General features: G+C 37.5%; 5 protein-coding genes across 8 annotated transcripts in view; 3 read left to right on the forward strand and 2 right to left on the reverse strand.

Moving 5' to 3' along the window:
* The first annotated feature begins 241 nt into the window (after window positions 1–241).
* On the forward strand, window positions 242–2,343 carry LOC139773161 (U11/U12 small nuclear ribonucleoprotein 48 kDa protein). Of its 2 annotated transcripts, none has more exons than XM_071707433.1 (5): window positions 242–544; window positions 612–780; window positions 868–930; window positions 1,274–1,418; window positions 1,564–2,343. In XM_071707433.1, the coding sequence occupies exons 1-5, from the start codon at window positions 383–385 to the stop codon at window positions 2,243–2,245; spliced, it is 1,221 nt and encodes a 406-aa protein (XP_071563534.1). In that variant the 5' UTR covers window positions 242–382; the 3' UTR covers window positions 2,246–2,343. The 2 variants fall into 2 exon arrangements, with proteins under 2 accessions (XP_071563534.1, XP_071563533.1); XM_071707432.1 differs by having other exon boundaries at window positions 244–547.
* A 117-nt stretch (window positions 2,344–2,460) lies between these two features.
* Window positions 2,461–4,236, reverse strand: LOC139773186 (zinc metalloproteinase nas-4-like). Its single transcript, XM_071707462.1, has 5 exons — window positions 4,026–4,236; window positions 3,730–3,882; window positions 3,239–3,565; window positions 3,038–3,174; window positions 2,461–2,871 (listed from the first exon to the last, which is right to left on the reverse strand). The coding sequence occupies exons 1-5, from the start codon at window positions 4,234–4,236 to the stop codon at window positions 2,461–2,463; spliced, it is 1,239 nt and encodes a 412-aa protein (XP_071563563.1).
* On the forward strand, window positions 3,871–8,558 carry Fu (STKc_STK36 domain-containing protein fused). 3 transcript variants are annotated; one of them, XM_071707427.1, is made up of 10 exons: window positions 3,871–4,336; window positions 5,158–5,304; window positions 5,391–5,504; window positions 5,580–5,725; window positions 5,797–5,976; window positions 6,085–6,229; window positions 6,510–6,703; window positions 6,780–7,969; window positions 8,043–8,227; window positions 8,295–8,558. In XM_071707427.1, the coding sequence occupies exons 1-10, from the start codon at window positions 4,334–4,336 to the stop codon at window positions 8,343–8,345; spliced, it is 2,355 nt and encodes a 784-aa protein (XP_071563528.1). In that variant the 5' UTR covers window positions 3,871–4,333; the 3' UTR covers window positions 8,346–8,558. The 3 variants fall into 3 exon arrangements, with proteins under 3 accessions (XP_071563528.1, XP_071563529.1, XP_071563530.1); XM_071707428.1 differs by lacking the exon at window positions 3,871–4,336 and having other exon boundaries at window positions 4,894–5,304; XM_071707429.1 differs by lacking the exons at window positions 3,871–4,336; window positions 5,158–5,304 and having other exon boundaries at window positions 5,596–5,725.
* A 78-nt stretch (window positions 8,559–8,636) lies between these two features.
* Window positions 8,637–10,429, reverse strand: LOC139773162 (seminal metalloprotease 1-like). Its single transcript, XM_071707434.1, has 5 exons — window positions 10,222–10,429; window positions 9,882–10,061; window positions 9,268–9,570; window positions 8,874–9,007; window positions 8,637–8,801 (listed from the first exon to the last, which is right to left on the reverse strand). Exons 1-5 carry the CDS (start codon window positions 10,370–10,372, stop codon window positions 8,637–8,639), a joined length of 933 nt encoding a protein of 310 aa, XP_071563535.1. The 5' UTR covers window positions 10,373–10,429.
* Phtm (cytochrome P450 enzyme phantom) overlaps window positions 9,370–24,322 on the forward strand; it is a 43,060-nt gene continuing 28,107 nt past the window's right edge. The window contains exons 1-4 of the mRNA XM_071707430.1: window positions 9,370–9,507; window positions 14,960–15,144; window positions 15,539–15,795; window positions 18,401–18,516. The gene's annotated coding sequence lies outside the window, so the exon portion shown is untranslated. The remainder of the gene's footprint in view (window positions 9,508–14,959; window positions 15,145–15,538; window positions 15,796–18,400; window positions 18,517–24,322) is intronic.

Genomic DNA, 24,322 nt, shown 5'->3' on the forward strand with positions numbered 1-24,322 from the left:
AAAATTTCAAATTTCAAGTTGGCGCGTGCAGTTCACCTCAATGTCCTCGATGATCGCAATGCGAATATCTGCCTGCGGGGCACGGCGAGCTACACGGTTGATCGTGTATGATTTTCTTCCATGTAAGGGCTCCAGCAGCTTCAATATCAGGATACTGACAGTAAATATTGATTATAAATCGCAGAATGATCCGCCAAAGCTTGTAGCGTCTTACTTCGCATAATCACTCACAGATGTCGTCATCTGTACGACGAGCGAACGAGTAAATTCGTGCGAGTATCCTAACCCCAAACCCCATTGCGCCGTAATTCTGTCCTCTCTCGATCAATCCTAATTTCGTACAAGCGGGTCCAGGCGTGAATCAAGATGAATTGATGATACGATGAATTCTGTGCGAAACGCTGTTGAAATCAACACGTTAAAAAATATGAGTGACTCTCGTGAGCAGCAACTGGAGGAACTGCGGAGCTTCACCGATGCGGTTAACGAGGACATCGCCAGCATCGTTGGAACCCTCGGCTGGACGATGGAGAGCGTGACGAACGTGGTAAGCGTAATCGGAACTTGGTCTCAGATATGTTGATTTTAACGGAACTATTGCGTTTGTATAGGATACGGAGTATCTCACGTGTCCGTATGATTCGTCCCACCGGTTAACGGAAGGCTCTCTCAATGACCATCTCGCCTCTTGTCAATGGAAAGCTGAGGGTTACGGAAAGCTAGATGTCCCTTTATCAGAGCCAACTTTACCAGCGGACTCACCGTTCTGTATCAAATTTGGTAAGGGACGAGCTTCTTAGGACGAGTGCTTTATAAGTTTCCTAGAGATATTCTATGAAACATCTCTATATGAAATGTCCGTTCCAGACGAGGAACTGCAAGAACAAGTTCTCAGGAAGGCCAAAGAACAAAATCCAACGATGAAAACTGGTTAGTAAAAACGTAACGACTATGTGCGTTCTTATGCCTGTTAAATGACAATGGAATTTTTTCCAGCGAGTTGTGAATGTTATACTTGCCGCAGAATCAATATATCCTTTTACATATCCTTTATTCAATATTTTATAGTCGTATAAAGACAAAATGGGTACATTATAACATTTGCGATCTAACAATTGCTCATGTAATTTTCCTATTTAGTATGCAATTGAAAAGAACTGTACAGCTATTATTTTGAAATTGCAAGAAAACTTTAATTATGTTTCAATTTTTATGATTATATTATAATTATGTTATAACTATGAAAAATGTGAATTCTTAACACTGATAATAGGTATGGGTGAGCGGTTAGTACCGCGTACATCTGATAGGGTTATCATAGATTTCACCAGCGATGAGAGGAGAGCGCTCTATGACTATGTCATCGCTAATACCGCCAAGCCAGACATTGGAGAAGATATTGCAAATATTAATAATCTGTGAGTTTAATGAATAGATATAAATTTATAATGAATAAATATAATATTTATAATTATACATGTAACATATAGTAGTATGTCTATGTTATATATTATATATGTTGTTTTTTTGTAATTTATAAATATTTTTAAATCTATTTTTCAGGGAGGCACAACAAAAAGGAGACAAAGAATTGTCTTTTCTGGAATTGTTGATACGAGAGCGCAACTTCAAGAGGCGTAGAGCAAAGCATAAAGGCGTTCATACAAATAAAAAGTCTCATACTGAAATTCTCAGAGAAGTGATTGATCAACAAATGGAAATATATGTAGATTATATCTCCGGAGAAAGTAATTCTGGACGTGTAACAGACGTTCGGAATACCAAAACAGATGATACAAGCTATGAAAAGATGCAAGATAGAACAGAACGTTTAAACAAAGTATTTCTTAGTAAAGATCCTCCTTCCCGAGACTATAATGACTATAATTCTGGAGAAAGGAACGGTCATCACCATAAGAAGCAAAGAGATATTCAAAAAAGAGACCATTCAGAAGATAGAAGTTATCACCGATCAAGAGATCGAGACAAACAGGAAAGATATTCAGATGCAACGGAAAGAAAGCACAGACATGAATATAGGAAGTCGTCACGTTCGAGAGAGCGGAAGTCACATAAAAAGGACAAACATCGAAGTAAAGATAAATACTACGAACAGAAACATAAATCTCGAGATCGTGATAAATCATCAGAGAAACATAAATCTCGAGATCGCGATAAATCATCGGAGAGACATTATTCGAAGCATAGTGATCATAAACGAAAAGACAGAAGTAAAGAGTATTGACTCTAATTGCAAACTAATTATAAGAGTAAAGACAAAAATGGGATCTATTTAAAGATTTGTGTATCTGAAGTTAATAATTATCACAGTTAATGACACAACTCTAGTATTATTATAATTTACTTTGTGAAATGTATATATATTCTTCATTAGCATCAATTAAATTTACTTTTTTAACTTTAAAAATTCTGTTTATCTTGCAATATATATTTTCTTATTCATTTCTTATTCAAGTAAAAATGAAGATTTATGTATAGGTATATTGGGCTCAGGGGCACAGGATAGTAATTGGGTTGAATAGGATATACAGATCTAAGAAAAGCTACTTGATTAAGTCTATCCATTGACTTTCCTAAATCAGCATTCTTATCATCTAATTTGTTTAATATTGAATTATGTATAACGATTGTCGGCGTATGTGATTTCACTTCTGTTTCAATGACTGTTTTATTCAACGACTGTGGTTGCGGTAATTTTTTGCGATTAGGAAGTTTCTTAGGTTTCTCCAAATTGAGTTTCTTGTTATTTTCCAATTTAGTACCGATGGCAGTGCAGTTATAAGCAATTAGCAATTTTTGTATATCGTAATGCGACAAATGACTTCTTTGGCCAATCTCCACATAAGACGACTGTAAAAGCAGAATTTTATTATTGATTCAATCAATAGAATTATATATTGCTCAATACTAAGAATCAAATATAATAAGTATTATATTTGATTCTTAGTATTGAGTATATACAGTTATATTTAGTTTTCGAAGTATCTTCGATATTGTATCTAAAAATTGATATTACCGTAGGTATTATCGTAGGAAGCGACCTATTAGTAGAAAACGCCGTCATAGAATAATGCATTATGCTGTCATAGTCATATGGTAATCCATAATCGGTTACGGTACTATTATTTAACATACGGAAATTGAATACATCTTCTGTAAGAATCTTTTGTTAGTCCTCTTTTCAGTTTGTTATTAACACATATATTGCATTGATTACCTTTTTTTATATTTTCCCATATTATAGTAATGTATTTGTCTCGATCTGGCCTCATATGCTCATGATATACACCTAGGGTATGCAACGTCTCGTGTATCGTGTGTCCAATTGTGTGAAGGCACAAGTTCACGTCTAGGTTTAAAGAAGTAGGTCCGTATGCATTACGTCCTAATTCAGAGAAGCAACCCTTCTGATGACCCGTGATATTGACCCAACTATTTGCTGGGAGCTTTGCATATTCTTTAATGCGCAGGAATTTAATGCATGTCTTTGACATTATGGTACGTAACGCATCCTCCAGCATAGCGAGTTTCATCGGTTTATTAGCTAGAGCGGATAATAAATCCTTAAATATTTAGGCCTGCAAGCAATTCTTAAATATATTTGATTTTGAGTGGAATGCATACATAAAATATTCCATTATTTGTGAGCTTGTCTTTAGCTAGTTATATAAGTCACTGTTTCGATTTAGAATTGCAGGAACGGCTTACCTATGGACGAATGAACGTAGTAATTCACGATACCATTAGGCCATAATAAAGTTTTATCCTTCGTAATAGTTTTCCTCGCTTTCAACGACTGATATATATCGCCTTCTCGTTCTGCACCTTCTTCTGGATTATCATACTGAGACCATGAATCAACTGTGAATACATGATATTATATTTATAAAATATCAGAATACTTTTAGGTCATCTTTATTTAGATATCTTTATGGCATTTTCTAGACACAAATCTGCATGTTCTCCAGGCACAATCGAGGAATGAACTTCATTTCTTTACTCACGTTTATAGCTAATAGTCGTCCCAGAAGTGGTCTCCCTTGTTTTTATCAGTTTCAGCGATATTGGTGGCGATCTTGTCCAAGAATTGATAAGCTGCGTCGGATATGTATTAATGTTCGTGACAAACCAGCTACCTAGTAAAAGGAATGCTAAAGGAAACGAGCCACAAAGATATCGAGCTTCCTGCATCTTTCTTGGGCGAACTACAAACATGGACTGACTAATCGCTAGTGTGAAAATATAATTGCATTAAAACTGATCCGGCGTATATCGCAGTTGATGTATTAGAATTCTTTTCATTGGTGGTCCAATGGTGAGTAACACGCTCGAGCTATCATAAGAATATGTTTCGTCGTAAGAAAAAAGTTATGGTCGCGCGTAACAAAAGCATTATTCCATCACGATTCTATTTATTTTTATTCTCGTTAAATCTTTTAACACCGTATAATTAATTTGTTACGGCGATAGGAATTATTATGCAGAAGCAATTAAGTGTGTCTTATTGAAAAATATTCTTCTAATATAAATCATCTGTATTTTTCGTTTTCAAAAAAATTGTTTTATTCTAGCGAATCAATATTTTTGTTAAATCTTTTTGTTTAATCATGTATAATTGATAATAATAGAATTTATTTTTTCGTAAGAAGATAGACTTTTCTAATACATAGATTAAATTAAAATATCTTCAATACACATATATAGAACAATACAATTTCGATAAAGTTTAATATTTTAATATAGATGGATGGTAACAATAATATTTAAAAATGTCTTAACATATTTATGATAAGATGAATAAACAAACACAGGCTTTATTTATTTTTTATAATTGAAATTATTCTGATTGTATTTTTTTTTATAATTATATTTCTTTATTATCATCAAATACTTTTCTACTTTGAGTTACTGCTTTGCCTCAATCACGTTTGCTAAGATGGCGTTAGTACACAGAGAATTTCAAGCTACGTTACATCCCGCGGACTAAACAGCTGTCTTTTCGTTCCCGCTTTCACTACATATATAATGGACGCTTGTATTTAGTTATCTATATTTGACGCGTTGTGAAGTTTCCGTTTTGTTGCATGCGCACACCGTACTAATACAAAAAGCAAATTTTTTGACATTTATCTTCAGCACTTCAACAAAATGAAGAAATACGAGAGCTTCAAGATGAAGAAGTACGAGATTCTGAAGCACATCGGAGAGGGATCCTTTGGACAAGTGTATAAAGCTAGAAAACGTTCAGATGGTGAAATTGTGGCTTTCAAAATGATAAGGAAGGTATGAATGGCTATGAAACAACAAGAGAAATTTATAAATAACTTGTTTTGCTGCATGACTAACGCGCCGATATGCTTGTTCCACAGTGTGGCAGATCAGACACAGATCTCAAGAGTCTGCGTCAAGAGTGTGAGATTCAACGTTATCTGCAGCATCCAAATATCGTGCAGATGATAGATTCATTCGAAACAGAAAATGAAGTATGTCGGATTTGAAAAGAATTATGTTTATAAGTAAGACACCTTTCTAGATATTCTGTAAAATATCTGATTTAGATCGTGGTTGTAACAGAATATGCAGATAAGGAATTATATGACATACTGGCCAAAGGAGGTAGATTGTCTGAGGAAAGAGCACAAGTAATAGCTTGTGATCTAGTATCCGCACTTTATTATCTGCATTCAAATCGGGTGATGCATAGGTTTGTATCTAAGCTAAGGCAAAGAATGGCTTATAATATGCAATTATAATAATTATATTAATGTTATTTAGAGATCTCAAACCACAAAATGTTCTCTTAGAAGCGAATGGCATAGCTAAACTATGTGATTTTGGATTTGCTCGTAATATGAGTACTGGTACTCATGTACTTACGTCAATCAAAGGCACGCCATTGTACATGGCACCAGAACTCATGGACGCATACCCCTATGATCACAACGCTGATTTATGGTAAATGTACAGCCACATAAATATTTTAAATATACATATATATATATAATTTATGATTCATTTATATAGGAAATATATCTTGAAATTAATTTCATAATTTCTAAAAAGGTCTTTAGGCTGTATTGTTTATGAGTTGGTGGTTGGTGCGCCTCCATTTCAAACTAATTCAATACTGCACTTGGTTAAGTTGATCAAATTTGAAAAAATAAAGTGGCCAGACTTTATTTCTCCAACCTGCAAAAGCTTCCTAGAGGTAAAGATATTTATTGTGATATTAATACTTTTGCAATCGTATATTGTATATTGTACATGTAAAGATGTTTATTAATTTGTGAAAAGATGTATTACTATATTATTGGTTGAATTATATAATAATTTCAAGTTAGCTGTTATATGTAAAAAGGTCAACGGCCACATTATCCTTACTCGCCAATATTTTAGTCGTATTTTGATCGTTTACCTTCTTACATAGCTTAACTTATAATAAGTGTTGATTTTTCTGTTAATAAATTCATTCATAATTTTAATTTCAGGGATTACTTCAGAAAGATCCTTCTCAGCGGTTAACTTGGCCCGATCTTCTCCAACATCCGTTTGTCAAGGATCGAATAATAATAGTAGGTGGCACCGTATCTACTCCATTTACCAATCCGTTATCTGCAAGTCAAGCAAGAGCAAAGCAAGAACAATTAGAGCGTTTAGCCATGCGTACTGCAAATCAATCCAAGTATAGTATTGATTTTAATTGTTTCTTTTTAAAAGCATATATGTATACATACAAATAATTAAAATTTTTTGTATAGATTTGTGAAGAAAACAATCAAAAAATTACAAGAACAGGAGAGAAGACATTATGAGTATCAGCAACGAACATGTATTTCACAACCGGGTTATCTAATGTCTCCTGCATATTGCCATCATATGATAAACCACTGTCAGGCATTACGTCGTAGTGAGCCAAGTGGCACTGATTCTAGCGCTAGTATTGATGTACTCTTAGGAAATCTCAGTCTCAGGGCATCTTTGAGAAGTGATCTTTTAGCTGCAAATCACGCTTTATGTCAGAGTGACTGTCCACATAATGCAGACGTACAACATAATTTCCCAATACTAGACGATCACTCGAAACCTGTTCAAACGCAAACGGATGATAGTCATTCCATACGACAATTGAATGAGGAAATGTATCATACTAATGCTCAAGGTGATGGAATCAATGTAGATCAACAAATTGAAAAATCTACGCACGTAGAGCAAATTGTACATGGTGATGGTGATTGCAAGCAAAGTTGCTTGAGCATGGATTATGAACAGGAATTCGGTAAAAGAAACTTGACTGAAAAACACACGAGATTGCCAGATTGGGACCCGAAGGCAGTGGAAAAGCCGATCGAAAACGAAGAATGGATCGCATTTTTACAAAGATCGATGGAAGAAGTTATGGAGGGTGAAATTGATTCGTTGTTGCAACAAAATTGTGTCTCGGTGTTTGTTTCCCCTTTAAGAAATCCAGCAGCCGGTTGCCGAGTTGTCGAATATGTAACTTGTTTATTATCATTACCATTCACCGTATCAGTCAGCAAAGAAAATCTTAAGAAAATCGAACGAGTTTATTTAGATGTGAGAGTAGTGCCAAATCTCGTTTATGCCATCAAACTGTTGATGTCGGAACGTTCCGATAACGAGTTGAATGCGATAGTGAACGTGGGAACGAGATCAGCATCTTCTTTATCCGCCGATGAACTTCAAGCACTCGAATGCGCGATGCTAGTTCTTTGTAGATTAGTTTATATTGAGAATCAATTTCTCATGCAATTTTGCGACGCTATTTACATTGTGAATGGAATGCCACTTCTACAGCAACTACTAACGTTAGAAAAAAGGAAGGCAAGGGTCGTTGCAGATCTCATCGCTATTTTAAATAACGTTCTACGATCTCAACCTGAGAATGCCGAGCTTGTGGAACAAGTTGTTCTGCGTACAAAAACTCCCGGTGAGCCGAAATTGTAAATTTTCTATTTTACATCGTATTTGTAATGAATTTACATATTTGAAATTTTTTGAAGGAGCGTCAGTGGAACAGCTCAATAAACTTCTCAGTCATCGACAAACTGTCTTACGAGCAAGGACATGTACTATGATCAGATTGTTGGGTAGATTTTGCTGCAGAGCGTTACAACAGGTCTGGAACAAATCATTCAGAAATCTCATGGAAGGCTTAATCAAGGATGAAGATGAATATGTCCGACGCGTAAGTTAATTATTGATACAGTATTTTTATGCGATTTTGTATAATACAACATAAATATTATTTTTAGGCGGCAGAGGATGCTGTAAATGAATTGAAACAGTTAACGTATTACAATTAGGAAAACCTTGTCGGCTGAATGTTATAGGATGAAATAAGCAGAGATTGTTAGGGACCAATTTGCAGTGCTATTGTTGCTCGACAAGTCTTATGATGCTTGAAGATTAAATATTTTATTTTTGGACAGACTGATAATAATTATACTTAAGAAATTAAGTATGTGATATTTTTATAAATTGACTTATAAATTAATAAATGCATTTTAATCTAAAAACATGGAAACGTACTATATAGATATTTGTTGGTACGCTTTATTATACATTTTAGAATTTGATTATTTAAAAACGTGAATTTAATTGAATAGCCATCCTATAGAAATTTCTTCGGAAGAATCAGAAGAATTGCCGCCGTTTCCTTCTGGTTTACGATCGCCACATTGCTCTTTATACATTGCTTGTACTTTGGCCACGTCCTTTTCGCTGAGTCCGTCTCGTTGACCAAGTTGCACCTTCTCTTTCTGCGAAATAGCATAAACATTGAGAACAAACCGAAATCAATAGGAATATTGCGAGTGCCGCACGGTCATTACCTTCGGCATAATGGTAGGTTCTCCATTTCTAGAGAACGCGTGGGAGCTATAGTGCATGACACTCTTGTAATCATAGGCGATACCATAATCGGTGACAGTGCGATTGTCATACTTGTTGAAGTTATGCTCCTTACCTGCAAAAGTTCATTAAAATTTTATTCATGCATCGTACAAGAGCATCCATTCTAAGAACACATTAGTTGACATCATTTTGACTCGGATGCGAATAGCGTTCAAGTATTCAACAAATGGCGTTCAAAGATTATTTTAAATATCCGTAAAAAATTATTACAGTAATAAATAAATACACGATCTTTTATACAAATAGATATAAGAAATCAATGTAAATTATTATTAACACAAACGCAATATTAATATTATTAGCTGTTCGTACCCGACTTGATGTTCTCCCAATGTATGGTGACCCACTCGTCTCGGTCCGCGGCGCTCTGCTGATGGTAAAAGCCTAAGGCATGCATGAGCTCGTGCACGACAACACCGTGATGAACGCATCCTGGATTCTGTAGATTCAACACCTGTCCGTGACCGTGACGACCTACCAAGGACCAGCAGCCCGACTTTTTCGCCTGTATCGTCACGTAATCATCGTCAGTATCCTTGTAAGGTCGAAAACGTAAGCATGTTCTCTCATGATACTCCTGCATGGCTTCTTTGATTAGTTCGATTTGATCCCGATCTATAAGTATTAATGATTCTTAGACAAAAATTGAACCTTCCGAATCAAGACTAAGTTTTGAAGTATATATGTATAACGAACTAACAGTTGATTTCAACAACATAGTTCAGTCTCAGTTTAAACGAGTTTCTTTGTTTCTTTCTAGTTCTACTTTCGGAAAGAGATAACGATGCAAATAATTTAAGATATAAGTTAATTAACGGTAGCAAACTCGCTTGTAAATTTAAATGTAATGAATGACATCTGTAATATTAATACTTATGCTAACGCTATTTGTTATCGCGATTATGTAAAGGAAGATGTAGAATTACCAAAGTCATCTTCTTGTATGAAATAGGGCACGACACCGCCAGGCCATCGTGCTGTAGCATCTAGAAGACCATTTTTCCACGATGGGCTATCGGGATGTATCATTATATCACCTTCGTGTAAACCGCTTAATTCCCAAACATTTTGTAGATCATTCGGACTCCAATATTTTACGTTACTAGCTGAGAGAAAAAGAGGAAATAGCAACAGATTTTAACGAAGCATTTTTTAAATTACTACGCCTATTGCGAGTAACACCATAGAGTAAAATCAATTTTTATTTTAAATTTTGGATAGCTGCAAATCTGTCAAAACTGGAATTATCATCAGAAATTTAATTACCAATTTCCTCGTGATTGTAATCACTGTCGAAAACTCCATTAAACCGTGGCTCAGGCGGTATAGGATGGCCATGGGACCCACGATGACTTATAGGCAATCCTGAACTAACGCCGATCGCTACGAACAACAAGATTATTCGCGTTGAGACCATTGTCTGTCTATCTTTATATCCTGAACTAGAGCGCCACTTATTGTTAGTCTGACACTGCAAGTCAACTCTACCTTTCCTTTCCTTATATACGAAACCCTTATCCATTATAGCACGCTCACTAGCGGAATTTTTTAAACACCAGATATGCAAATAAGGAAATTATCTCAAAGGATTTGTGAAATAAGAAGTGCGCAAATCCGGAATGTGGACATCTTTTCTCTTTTTTTCTTCAGTTCAATCTCTTTAATACTATATTAGCGTTACCTTCGGCGCCTGTGATCAGCAACATCAATAATCATCGTCATATTCGTGTTGCTTGTCTTCTTGATAACTATTTAAGTCGCAAATACAAATTATAATCGCGGGCACAGCTTGAATATAAATTGCACAGCTTATCTTCCCGCTGACTGTTGCGACCCAATAGCGCCAGAAAACAGGTCTCATGGCAAGTTCCGGCAGAATTATCACATGTTATTGCGGTGTACAATGAGACGATGTATTTGCATAAAGGAAGCTACGCATACACGAAGCAAATACAAATTAAGTCTTACCCTCAACTATCTCGATATGTACAAAAGAAGTTTATATAAAATACTTTTTTCTATAAAGATATATTTCAAATTAACTTTTGCTTATACATGTAGCATATATTTGAATTAGATAATTTAGTGATTAAACTTTGATTTAAATTTTTTAAAAGAAATTAATTAGAAGATAAATATATGGCATGATTTTTCTTCTTCGACTCGCTCGGCGGATTATTTATCGCCGTTCTGAAAACGCAGCACGGCAGATTCGATAAAGTAACGCCGAGAAGAAGGCGCCTCGGATCTCCGGCCTCGAGGCAACGACGATTCACGGATGTGGGTCAAAATGATTCGGTAGCCGGCCGCGTAATTCAGTACATCGGTATATTATCTCCGAATCGTTCCATGCCTTTCCCTCCGCGGACCCCTCCGTCTCCGCTGCGCGTCCGAGGCCCGTCCGCAGCCTCCGTCTTCACTCGGGCACATCTGAGGCGAGAAAAAAAGGCGTGTAATTATAATATACAGCGTGAAATTAACGATAGCGACTTTGTAGCCGCGCGCGTCGATGCACGAAAACGGCATGATTAATGATTGCGATATACGTAAATGTACACATCTAATAGCCACTCTGTTACGAGTTAGAATTGTTAGAGAACACAAAAATTAGAACGTTATTCTCACATAAAGCAAGCCAACGCTATTCAAAATGCAGCATTCGTAGATAATTACAGGAAATTAAATACTCGAGTAAAATGCAATCTGCACGAATCAATGATGCCTGTAAATAGTTTTAGTGCACATCAAGTTAGTTTTAATTTGAAAAATTATTTCATATTTAAAGAGTCGGCACAGTCGAAAATATTATCAATTTTCTTTATCACTTGTCAATATATTCAATTGTAATAATTATTATACTTATTGCAGTGTTATACATGCTACACATTTAATTCAAAAATATATATATCTGACTTTTATTTAATGCGATGCTGGACATTTTTAAATAGATAAAAATATGATTTAGAAGCAGAAACGAAGTTCACTGACAATGAATACTAAACACGAAAAGTAAAGACGTTTACACACTACATCTCTCATATCTCCAATTTTGCATCTGTCTAGAAATATTTTCTGTATTTCGTTATTATTTAATATAACTTGTATATACATTAACAAACTTGTTGTTTATTATCTTATAACAAATGTTGATTTTATTTATTTTTATCTAGAAAGCAAAAATGATGCTAGATACCTCAAAGGGGAATCAGAGTAATCGAAAATTTCTAATGGTACCGTGGCTTGTATATCGCTAAAGCGAACGCCGTTTCTCGTCTTCTCCTTCCGCACATTCAACGGATCTGGGACTAAATTGTCGCGTGATTCGCGAGCGTCCGCACGATCGGCTCGCGAACCGGTCTAGACGTTCATTAGATAAAAGCTCCGTTTTAACATACGGACATACAAACACGCCGCATACGCAGAGTCGCGCCCGAAAATCTCGCAGGCTGGGAATCGAAGGCAAGGCCAACGACCGAGGCGTTCCAGATTCTGATAGCCTAAATTCTAACCGGAATTCTTGGAACCGCAAGCGAACCAGAATGACTCTTTGACGTTCGCTACGGGGAGCTAAAATTTTACGACCGTCTAACGAAACTTCATAGGTTCTCCTTGTCTTTTATAGTTCTTTCCGCAAATCATTCTCTTTTGTTGCGACTGTGTAACTGAATGGCTTTTGTCCGTTGTTAATCTTGCTCATTCTTTCTGCCTTCTCTTTTCCTGAACCGAACAAGTTCTTTCTCATCAATACCTCCCACGAAGACCAGAATACTACTTATAGTTGGTTTGCGTCATGTAATCCAAATGTTAATTCTCAGTGATAAAATTTGGAATTGTTTAATGTTTGTTGAAATAATGATTTTCGATTTTTCAGCTTCATGCAAAACTGATTTTCTACGTTATACTTCCTATGTTTTGCTGAGAACAGCAAGCAAATATCTCTGTATTAATCTACCGCGTGCAATAATGATGTTCGACTCTCCCGCACTCAGCTGTTAAATTTCTTTTTAATATTTGGGAAAAATACTTCTTTTTATTTCCTTTTACATTCTTAATTGTATAATAATATATTTCATTACTAGAATAAATCTAAAACAGCCCATTTCTTCAAGAACTATATATTTTTCTTTTTAATTTGTCGCATGCCGAATAAAGTTTTGTCACTATAGCAATGGAAGATAAAAGAGAAAATATTAAAATCTTATCTCCATAGATAGCGTGCTCTTTTCCTCATTAAGATTTCTCATTAAGAAGAGAAATTTCGTTTTAGATTCCAAAATAATGTGTAGAGACTCCTCTGTTAATAAATATACTTCATATTTTTCAATAATTATTGAAATTTATTAATGCTCGTCAGTATCATGGATTTATTTTCCATCGAATGCTGCGAGAACGGAGCAAAGGAGCATAAGTAATCCCACGAAAGAATCACGAAAGAGCAGAGATCGAGATATTCGCGCAGATGTAAACGAGCGTACCGCGGCACGTCACCGTCGTCGTAGTCGTCGTACTATCGTCGGAGTCATTGTGTAGGGTAGGGTTGAATTCAGCGTGGCATATGCAGCACGTGACTTGTCTAACGAGCGATTAGGCCAGGCGAATGCCTGGTGGCGCAAGAAACGTGAAAGATTTCTAACGATCGTCGGTCGCATTAGCAGTTCCTTGCTCCCAACGTGCGAGTCGAGCCAAGCGATAGTCGCTTAATGATCGTTCACCGCGGCACCGCGCGCGAAATCTCTCGCGAATGCACGTGCTACTCCACGTGGTCGCGGGTCAACGAACCGCGGTCTCTCCTGGCCCGACGTGGGAGCATTCGGCGTGCTTTTACCCCGTTTCTAATATGCTCGAGGACGTAAACGCGCGTCATGGGACACAGTTTCTGGGAAGACGAGCGCAACGATGCTACCGGGTCGCTGATAAACGGCCGAGCTCCCTCTTGAAGATCAAACTGCGTAATTCATTGCGTAATCGATCAGGAAGTTGAGACGTAATCTTACATTTATCTATGTCCGAGCTGAAAGCATTCGCGAGTAAATCCTCAATTGTAAAAGGCCACTATTATTCAATACATTTTCTTGGCTTACTGCCGTTCTTGGCAACGTTAAGCCGTAATCACACTACGGGTTACGGGCTCGATTGCGGTTGGGGTTTACGGTTAACAGTTGCAGATTGAACAAATGGGACGAAATAAGATCATAAATTATAACCTGCAACCTCTAAGCTACATTCCGATATTCACTGCCACTACTGCCAGTACTAAAAATAGTAAAAATCTATATAGTATATGTGACGTAAACTATAGATTTTCAGTGAATATGGCAGTGAATATTGGAACGCAGCCCTAGCCGGCGAACTGCTTCGTTACGGCTGCTGTATGTATTATGTATTATACATTCATCGCGGTCACGAAACGTCGCGATCATTAGCATCGCAATAAACCAAATTAGGGTGTGATTCCGCGTATGGTTGTAGTATCTCGAAGATCTCGCACTCGACTTCTCCTGTCGTTTCGTCCGTTCATTGAAGTCGCTCAACATCATGTAGTACGTAACCGGTCTTCACCGAGGGGAAGTCTTCCCATGAAGTTTCACTTGTATGTACATACAACGTTTATTTAGTTCCTCTCTTTCGTTTTTCCTCTTTATTTTTGCGAAAGTTTTGGCTTGCTCGAATTACGCCGGTTTAACAACATAAGTACACGTTTCATCTTTGTGCCAGCGATGTAAAACCGACTCTTTTTTTTTTTAAGTGATAGAATTAGCAGAAATACGCTAACACGGTGACTTATGCAGTCGACATGTATTTTACATTTTAATGAGACTTCTTTTCATTTGTAATTGTTGTTTACGCGGACTGATTATACTAAGTCTAATGTTCGAGAAAATTAAAGAGATTTACTTTTTTTTAATTATATTATTTATAACAAAGCAAATAAATCTTGAAGACATATATATAATAATGTTTATCACTTTAATATATTTTAATTAACAAAATATAATTTTTATAGATTGCAGAGTTTGCTGCACCGAGAGATATCGGAGCAATGTTAGTTGTTATTCTAACTGACTTCACATGCCGGTTCTATTGCATCCAAAGTTCATTACCAAACGATGCTGTCGAATGTGAAAGACGGGGATCTGAGATGCAGCGAATGGAAGTCTGGGTGCGAAGGCGGAATGGAGTTATTTTTAGGTACGACAGTTAACCTCTTTATTCTTCTTTACGATCCTCGACGAACGTTACTTCTGCAACGCAATTTCCTTTCTTCCCTTCGGGCCTGATCATCAAATAAAATCGACCGATGGCTTTGTGATTGCCTCGGAACAATGAACGGTTGTCAACTCGTTTTGTGCTTGCCTATCTGACGTGCTACCACCGAACGATGCGCTACTTGTAGTGAATCAAACTTGCGAAATTGAACATCTCTATTTGAAAGTTAGGCGAATCGCGCTTTATTTAACAAACGAGTTATTTATCATTCAGCGTCTTTGGCAGACAACAATTGATACATAGTACAGACATGATAGAACGATGTAGCGAAACGAGAAGAATGAAATTTCATTCAAAATAAATTTAACTGTTTCAGTTTCGTTAGTCCGAATGCGAGCGGGAACAACGGCTGTAATTTCATGTTTCCTATAATCATTGTTCGCGCTGATTTCGGCAAACAAGTAACACCGCCTCGTTGATCTCCTCGCTGATCTCCGGGCACAGATGAAAGCCGAAATCGTAAAGGATGTTTCGGCGCCGCGTATCTCCAGCGGGCTCGGTTCTGGGTCCCCCGTGAACCACTGACCCACTGGGACCACTCCGGACCATCGGGACCAACAATGTATTTCGGTAGTAAGTAAACGCGGCGAACAGCGCGAACGTCCTCGGTTCATCGACCCTGTTCACCATCTTTCTCTTTCTTTTTATCTTACTCTCTTCCCCTCTTTCTTTCTGCCGTCCTCCCCCTCCGTATTCGCCCCCGTTCACTCTTTGCCTCCCTCTTTCTCTTTCTCTTTTTTTTTCTTTCTCGCCCCCCTGCCGAGTCCTCTCTATCCCTCCTCTCGTCGTCGCCAATGGTGCCCGCGGCTTTCAATGCGATCATATCCGCTACCGCGATGGATCATCGTATTCACCGTTTCGCTACGTGCACTCGCTCCACCATCGTTAAAGAACGCGAGGCGAGTTGGCCAAGTTGATTCACATAAACTGATTTTATCGTGGATGTCGGATAACAATCGTAACATGGCTCTCTGCCAAGAAGCTAGATATGATTTATATCCATTTCCCATCTTTATTAATTCATTCCTTAATTATAAGACATACGTAAATATGGGTCCACTGTCTTGAAAAGGTCTAAACGTATGTTACGAAAATCTATTTTAAAAAACAAATACCTGGATTAAGAAATATTTAAGAGACATCTCTCTTCGTCATGGTTATCTTAATTAGATCATGTGTCGAGGCTACAAAATTATGTAATTTAATTTCTGATATGGATAACGATTGTGAATAATCAAAATCTTAACGCATTGAGCTTTAATTAAAGTACAACCTTTGTACGTATAACGGAATCTCGAATAATTCTAATGCATCTTTCGCTTCATTAGGTCGGGTCCAGACATGAGACATGTATCGTATATATTGGTTATAATGATATGCCAAGGCCTTGTTTTCAATTCGTATTCGTATCTCGTATCTTACAGATTAAAAACAAGGCCTTGGCATATCATTATAACCAATATATTTCGTATTTTGATAAGAAGATATCATGATACGATAAGGTGATACGATACATATCTGGACTCGGCCTTAGATTTTTAACTGAGCCTAACCGACGCAGTAGGAAAGTGGCCTAACGACAGATATTAGGGACGGACAGGTACAAGACATTTCGTATTAGCGCGACGGAGAAGGTGGACGTTAGTACGCGCGAGCACGTGGCCGATGGGCCGTTATCTAGCGGGTCGCGTGAAGCCCTCCACTTTGTGGAACAACCCGAGATTACCGCGGCATTAAAACCTTCCTTCTTCCCTTCCCCCCCCCCCATCGCTCTTCGTTCTCTTTCTGTCTGTGGTTCTGTGTCTTTCCCTCTGCCCCTGTCATCTTCTCTCTCTTTCTCCCTCTCTTTCTTTCTCTCTTCCTTCCACTCTTGTCCTTCTCACCTTCAGCTTCGTTCTCTCTCGCTCTCTCGAACGGGGAGCTTCATGTTCTCGAGTCGGTCATGCACCTGTGAGAGTGAAAGTGTCCTCCGTCTTGCGCCGCGCGTTCCTTCCCCCCCGCGTTTATCAAACCACCACCTTCGGTGACCACTACCTTTCGGCGACCACCACCTTTCGCGACACCTCCGACGACACACGCTGCCCATCCTCCGCGCAAGATCGCCGAGCTCCTCGACCAAACGACTCGTCTCGTCCTGTCGCGTCGCATCAGCCCCCCCGTGCAGCGAGACGATTTCTTTCCGTGGATTTCTTCTTTTTGCGGGACGCGAAACGGCCTCGCCCGCGGCAAACTTTTCCGATTATGATCCTGTATAATCTCTAGTCTTAGCTTATTATAGTTTATTTAAAATGTCGAGAATATATTATACTGTTTTTTTTTTAACAATTAAATCGGTTAGATTTAATTCCGGGGTAGGGAAGGGTATTAATTTTCCAAGATAGCTGTGTTTCAAGTCCGACAAATTTGCGGCGCGCAGTTTATTAAATTGGAATATATGTATATGTACAGTATGTACATTACAATTCGTTTAATTCTTTACGGAAGTATAGAATATATGAACACCAACACCTTGTTACGGCTCTACGCTCCATTATTCTTTAATTGATTTATAATCTTATGAGCCTTTACTATTATATCTATATTATACTGTACTATACTACTGTATTATATTATATTATACTAATATTTTTCGCAATAATTTCTTTACGTTTTTTTAAAACAATTATACTGTTAATGTGTCTGTTCAAGTTTTATCCGGATTTATGAATTGCATAGTCATTGATATTTTTATTAGAAATTATTCTTGATAAAAAAGACTTTATTGCTGATTTTATATATTTATGCATAAAGTTATATAACTATTATGTATTATTATACATAGTAAAATTACATAATCTTATACGGAAAGAGGTGTTCGTAAATAAGATTGATGTTCTTAAAGTTACATATATTTTATACATTATTACACACTTCTCTCTTTTCTAATTTATCCGTCCCCTGCACATAGAATATATTGGTCTGAATTATACTTTGTGTATAGATATATTTCTATTTTCATACCGAGATTTATGGTTTATATGTATTAGAGATAAAGAAATGTGCGGATAATGAGCTCGCGTATAATTAATATCGACATCGACAAATTAAAATCTAAAAATTAACTCATGTGTTATAACAAATGTCATCAGGTTTCTTAAAAAACCATAAGCGCGCAGTAAAATACGATTCTAAATTTCAGGTCATTAGTGACGCGTTAGAAAGCTTGAGTCATCGTGAGTTTATTCTTCAACCGCAAAGAGATCGCGAAGAGATGAGGAACCGGATGACTCCAATTTTCCTGCAAAGTGACTTTTGGTACGTATTATTTAAGAATCGACTGTATGATTCTCGTAGAACTGTTCGATAAGGACACTTTGGAAGAAGGAACAGTTCTTCCTTCTCAGTAACTGTAAAGCTTGCCTTGAGACCATTTTTAGACTTGTTTTTTTTTTACTTTTTGTAATAGCAGAATTATTCGCTAACGGGTTGTATCAGAGAATAATTATTACCGTCTCATAGCCTTCGTTCTCTCCAAAGACATCGTTGTCAAGCACAAAATATTAGAATTTTGAAAAACAAATTCGACTAGGAGAACAAATTCGATATTATACAAGATTTCTATCGGACATTTATCTAACTAATATAAAGAAAAGCTATAAATCTGTAAAACATATCAAGAATTATAAAAAATTAATAACATTGAAAATATATCATATCGCTAAGACAAGAACGTGAAATATTTTTCGGCAACGAATATTGTTTCTAACGCTAGAGGAATTCATGTGGTAAAGATTTTGCTTTTCATATAAAGATACAGTATGAATATATATGTCATATTAAAATAATGCGTAGCCAAACATATGAATATTCTTGCAGTCTAATCTTAAATGTATAATTTACGAATATATCGATATAGTGGCAAAGAAATAGAGGAAGATAAGAAAGATACGCGCAGTAGCAATGGAAGAAATATTTTGGACATTGAGAACCTCTGCCCCGTGATAGATCAAATGGCCACGGGGCAATGGATAATCTTCGATCGGCCGTTCATTATCATAAATTCGCATTAGAAATTTCGTTAATAGACAATTTCGCGAGACCCGCATGCCGATGAGTCGGGAAAGCTTCGACTTTCGAGTACGTCGACCCCTGATGACCCGAAGCAATCGGCCAAACGTCTCGTTCATCCTTTCTACTGAGATCTGAATCATGATTTTACAAAATTGTGTAAAATCGTATTTTTTTTTATATTTTCGAGTGTTAAACTAAATTACTCTGCAAACGCGTAGCAAACATTGACTATAATTTAACAAGTCGTAAATTCATATCAGAATTTATTCTTAAAGCAAGAGATACAACGAATACTTATAAAATATACAATATATAAGCAATATATACATAAGTTAAGTTAAAATATTATAGCTTCTATTCCCAAAAATCTTGCATCTCGAAAAATAAATTGTGTGTGAATATTATTAGATAAGTTCAAAAAGTCTCTTCGAGTTTCTTGAATCGCGTGCATTTTATTTGATGCAACGTACAATTAAATTAAGTTTTCTGTTTATTCTTCTTTTCTATCGGCGATCTTTCTCTGACCGTGTAAAATTTATTTCTTCTTCTTTTATTCTTATTACTCTGCTTTTTTTTGCCATACTCAGGATAGCGCCCAATCTGCAATTTTGAGCATCGCTGCTTTCGACGATCCGGTATTCTTTCACGGTCGATTTCACGCGTTCGTCGCACCTCTCGATTCGAGATTCAAGATTCCAGATGCTACAATGGAAGAACTTTCTTTCCGTGATCAATACTCGTCCGTACAGTGTGCAAAAATATTTTTAAATTATTGAAACACAAGATATTATCCATGTTCACCTTACATTTTCTTTGATGTATTATTATTTATATTTTCTTCATGAGAAATTTCATTTCCTAACACTAACTTGCATACTTCTTTTCGGTAACTATCGCAAAAATCAGTTCTTTTATCCATAAAATGAGCCATTTAAGCAATTTAAAAATTTCATTAAAGGCTTGTTTTACACAAATTTTAAATCCGTATTTCATAAACTGTCTCTGATTTTCGCAAATTGCTAAACTACGTTAGAACTAATCGATATAGTATTCGTGTTGTGTGTGTTTCACGAATAAAACATGAAACTAACTAAAGAAACTGATATTTCTAGAATACAATTCTGCGCGAGAGCTAAAGTCATTTTCGCGATGTTTTCCTGAGAAAACGGCATATAAAATGGGGTGCGCGCAAACAGTTGCAGCGACAACGGCTGGTAGCGTTGCGTCGCTTTGCGAGGGGGGAGTCCGAGTGCGTCGCGCGTTTTGGGTGTCGTAACACAATTTTATAATTCCGCCGCGCTGCTTTGCCTACCGCGGGGCCAGGTCGACGACCGGCCCGCCGTGTGTTCCAAACGGGGTACAAACGCGGTCGTAATACGACCGGTCGGCCAGGTACGTACGTACGTACGTATACGTACGATCGACCGATCGCGTCTCTCTGTTCGGCCGACTCTCTCGATCGCGCGGCGAGAGCGTGAGTGCAATAACGAGCACGCCCCGGAGTATGGACTAATGTCCCCTCCCCCCAGTAATAAAACGGACAAACGTGGTTTGGTGGGGTAGGCCCTGGTTCCGCTCTCTAAAACCGACCGGTTGAAAAAAAGGAAGAAAGAAAAAAACGGTTATCCACATCAGAAACAGAGGAGGTGGAGGTGGACGTCAAAGTAAGGACGGGAAAAACGAGCTCGACGACTTCCCTCTTCTTCCGTGGGGCCCTACGCGCGACGTGTCTCCCGCAGTTCTTCGTGATGTCAAACAAGCCATATCTTTACACTTATTATTTAGGCTTCAATATATCAATAACTCTGCTTCGAGAGCCAGTCGATTCTCTCCTTAAAAGAGTCGAAATAGACGCATTTGTTAAAGCATAGATGCTTGCTCGACGCTTCGATATTACGCTTCTCTCCGTTTCGTTACCACTTGAAAATGTATTGTAAAACCTCGAGTATATAAAATTAATAACAGATTTATAATTCTTTGGATACTTTAAATTTAACTAATGCAGAAAATAAATATTTCTATTCTCCAAAAGGAATTTTTATACTAATGAAACGACTTATTAAATTGATAGTAATAAAAATAACCATTTGATAATGTATAAAATAATAATGTATACGTATGGTCATTTAATAGAATTTAATATATCGCTTAAGATATTGATAATCAATTTGTTCAAAGTAAAATTTCAGATAAAACCTTACGCAATTTCTTGTCGCTCCAATCAAGTAATAAAACCAATTCAATCTCGCCCTCGATCGTGCTCCAAAGACGTTGATAAAGCGTGAGTCACAGCCTCCTCTCGTATACATCGTGACTTACGCTCAAGTCGCCTCCTCATCAAACGTTAATTATATACGTCGCCGTTATTACATCGAGTCGCGATCTCATTCTCATAGCGACGAACTTACAATGCGGTCTAGTCTGAATTTGTAATGCTACGATCGCGTTCCCTTAAATGACGGAAATCAAACGAAATCGCTCGCACACGCCGGACGACCTCGAGGGAAGGCGTTGACATAGAAACTCGACCGTTTTCATTTACGCCGCGAGGAAAGTGCACTCGGGCAGCTTCGCACGATTTGTTTCTTACGAGCCGCGGCAATCGTCCCGATTATTGCTCGAGCGCGACCGGTGGTAGCGGCGTATCTGCCCAACGTGAATTTATTTTTTTACCCATTTCTAGGCGCTATCACGCGAGCGGCTCCTGTTTGCGGGGTCACTTCGCACATGTACGCAACGACTACGCATCTTCAGTGACATATTGACTCGTCACCATAAGCGCAATCGATTTCACACTATCTAATAACTTCGTTAGTACGTATTTTAGTACGTAAATAGCTACTGGAAGAACAAACAATGTTCCATGATCGGTTTGCTCATTGGTCTTGCAGAAATACATTCTCTGCAGAGACGCTCAGTTCTGCTCGAAAGATAACAAGATAAGATTCGAAGTTTTCATTTCTTTTGTATCCTCCAATATTTCTCCCGCATAGGTCAGTAGTATTTGTTATTTGTGCCATTATTGCTGCTAATCTAAGTAATTACTAGTCTTTCTTTCTTTCTTAGTTTTCTTTGGTCAAATATATTGATTATAATAAAAATATATCAATTGCGAGTAAAACAATTTTAATCCTAAATAATGCCGATGTTTTTAAGAAATTATATCTTTTATCGTGCGCGAATATCCTACATGTGTGTCCACTCATTATTTCATCGTACAAATTAGATTTAGTGACTGAACGTGTGTGTGCCAACGCAGAGATAACCCGTCCAAACTGCATTTTCGTGTTTATCAATCACAGTCGATTTCGTAATTCCCTGTCGAGCCGTCGCGCCGAAACTAATTTTCGCCGGTCCACCTCGTGCTCGTCTGCGCCGCACTTTTATGTTTCGTGCTTTCGGTACGATATGGTACCACAGACGAGTCCTCGCGTGCAGCTTACGAAACGCGTGCACGGAGGCGCGATGCTGGCATACACTCGCGAACGGGCAGAAACAGTAAACCCAGAAACGCGACGGGGCCGGTGCGCCCGTCTTCTTTCACGGGGCAACGAACTCCGCTCTCGCACCGATACCGCGGATGTCATTTACTACGGCACTGGCCGAACCACTCGGAGAAACCGATCGATCGAGGTCCGATCCATTTTTTTTTCTCGAACAAGCCAGGAGGACGCGCGTTTCTTTCTCTGCGATTCCTCACGGAGCCGCGATCATAATCGGCGCCGTTGTCGCGATCCATCTTATCGTAAGACAAACCACACAGCTATTAATCAATCGAGTTTATGAGCATTTGATTAATTTTCCTGAAGATCAATACTTCTTAAAATTTTTCTCGAAACTACACGCGGTTTTTTAATTCGGCAACTGAACTTTTGTTGCAACATTCTCGAAAAACTCGATTATTGTCGAGATTATTGTGACAGATAAGTATTGCCTAGGAATAGAAGTCTACCATTTGCATGTTGCAGACGACTGAAATTGTAAGAAAGGATACATACTAAAATAGTATAAAATCTGTTATCGTAGCAAATAATATTTATAATCAATTTATCAAAAACCTTTTTGCATAATTGTCACAACCTGTTTTGATGTCAACGTTCTGGAAAGCAACATGTAACCCGACGACGATTATTTTGTGCAAGGAGTATACATGACGAGAGAAATAAACCAGCCTGCACATTCCATGCTGCAACAAGGGATATCACGCTCACCTTATCCGATAGGCAAGAGCTCCACGTAGATAGACGCTTTAATATCGTTGATAAGACACGACTCTGTGGTCGGTACCGTTGCGATCTTTTATCTAAGAAGTCCGGAGATGGGATAAATAAATCTTAAATTGTGCACGAAAATGTTACGCCCGTAAAATCCTTCATTTACGCGCAATTAATTTCTCATCGCCGTAAAGTATCAATATTATGAAATCTTTATTCAACTTTAAATTTCCATAACTTTCTTTCTATATATGATAAGTTTAAAATGTTGTCAATCTGTATTTTAGCACTACCTATGCATAGATCTACTCAAGAAACGTGCAATCTTTCTGAATGTATTTTTAAAATGATTGTTTAAGCGTAGTTGATCAGAATATAGCTCTCGCTCAAATGCAGTAAATATTTCTAAAATACTTTGAAGGAAAAAAACAGGGTATACAAAGTGTTAAAAAAAAAAGTGTTACATATTTTGAGACCAGGTATTCATCAAAACAGGAAGAAAATGTCGAGTAAACATGAGTTCTACATCAAATATCTGTTAAGATATGGGGCGATCTTTACCACATACCATAGGAAGTGCTTTATATGTGGTTCCCATTCATTGTCACACATCCTTCAATCCTGTCATACTGGAGGAAGTGCTTCTCTGTCAAGGGCAACGGATGTGGTTCATGCATGATGGGGCATCACTTTGTACGCATCGTGCGACAATACCTAACCCAGATATTGAACCCTTTCCATGGATGACGTACAAATATTGAGTATTTAATGCGTGTCAGCAAATCCGAGAGCAAATAATAGGTGTATTCGCAAGAGTGCGTGATTCTCAGAGACGT

This window comes from Temnothorax nylanderi, unplaced genomic scaffold, assembly GCF_030848795.1.
Source record: "Temnothorax nylanderi isolate EJ_2023f unplaced genomic scaffold, tnyl_v1.0 TNYL_tig0058_pilon, whole genome shotgun sequence".
NCBI lineage: Eukaryota > Metazoa > Arthropoda > Insecta > Hymenoptera > Formicidae > Temnothorax > Temnothorax nylanderi.

Coding starts and splice junctions, on each gene's coding strand:
- LOC139773161 (XM_071707432.1), top strand. CDS start 383: ATGAATTCTGTGCGAAACGCTGTTGAAATCAACACGTTAAAAAATATG. Junction 781..867: donor ACCGTTCTGTATCAAATTTG/GTAAGGGACGAG, acceptor TGTCCGTTCCAG/ACGAGGAACTGCAAGAACAA. Junction 1,419..1,563: donor ATTGCAAATATTAATAATCT/GTGAGTTTAATG, acceptor TCTATTTTTCAG/GGAGGCACAACAAAAAGGAG.
- LOC139773186 (XM_071707462.1), bottom strand. CDS start 4,236: ATGTTTGTAGTTCGCCCAAGAAAGATGCAGGAAGCTCGATATCTTTGT. Junction 3,883..4,025: donor GACGACTATTAGCTATAAAC/GTGAGTAAAGAA, acceptor ATGTATTCACAG/TTGATTCATGGTCTCAGTAT. Junction 2,872..3,037: donor TTCCTACGATAATACCTACG/GTAATATCAATT, acceptor CTGCTTTTACAG/TCGTCTTATGTGGAGATTGG.
- Fu (XM_071707427.1), top strand. Junction 7,970..8,042: donor TCTGCGTACAAAAACTCCCG/GTGAGCCGAAAT, acceptor AATTTTTTGAAG/GAGCGTCAGTGGAACAGCTC. Junction 8,228..8,294: donor AAGATGAATATGTCCGACGC/GTAAGTTAATTA, acceptor TATTATTTTTAG/GCGGCAGAGGATGCTGTAAA.
- LOC139773162 (XM_071707434.1), bottom strand. CDS start 10,372: ATGGTCTCAACGCGAATAATCTTGTTGTTCGTAGCGATCGGCGTTAGT. Junction 10,062..10,221: donor TTACAATCACGAGGAAATTG/GTAATTAAATTT, acceptor TTTTTCTCTCAG/CTAGTAACGTAAAATATTGG. Junction 9,008..9,267: donor TTGGGAGAACATCAAGTCGG/GTACGAACAGCT, acceptor GAACTTTTGCAG/GTAAGGAGCATAACTTCAAC.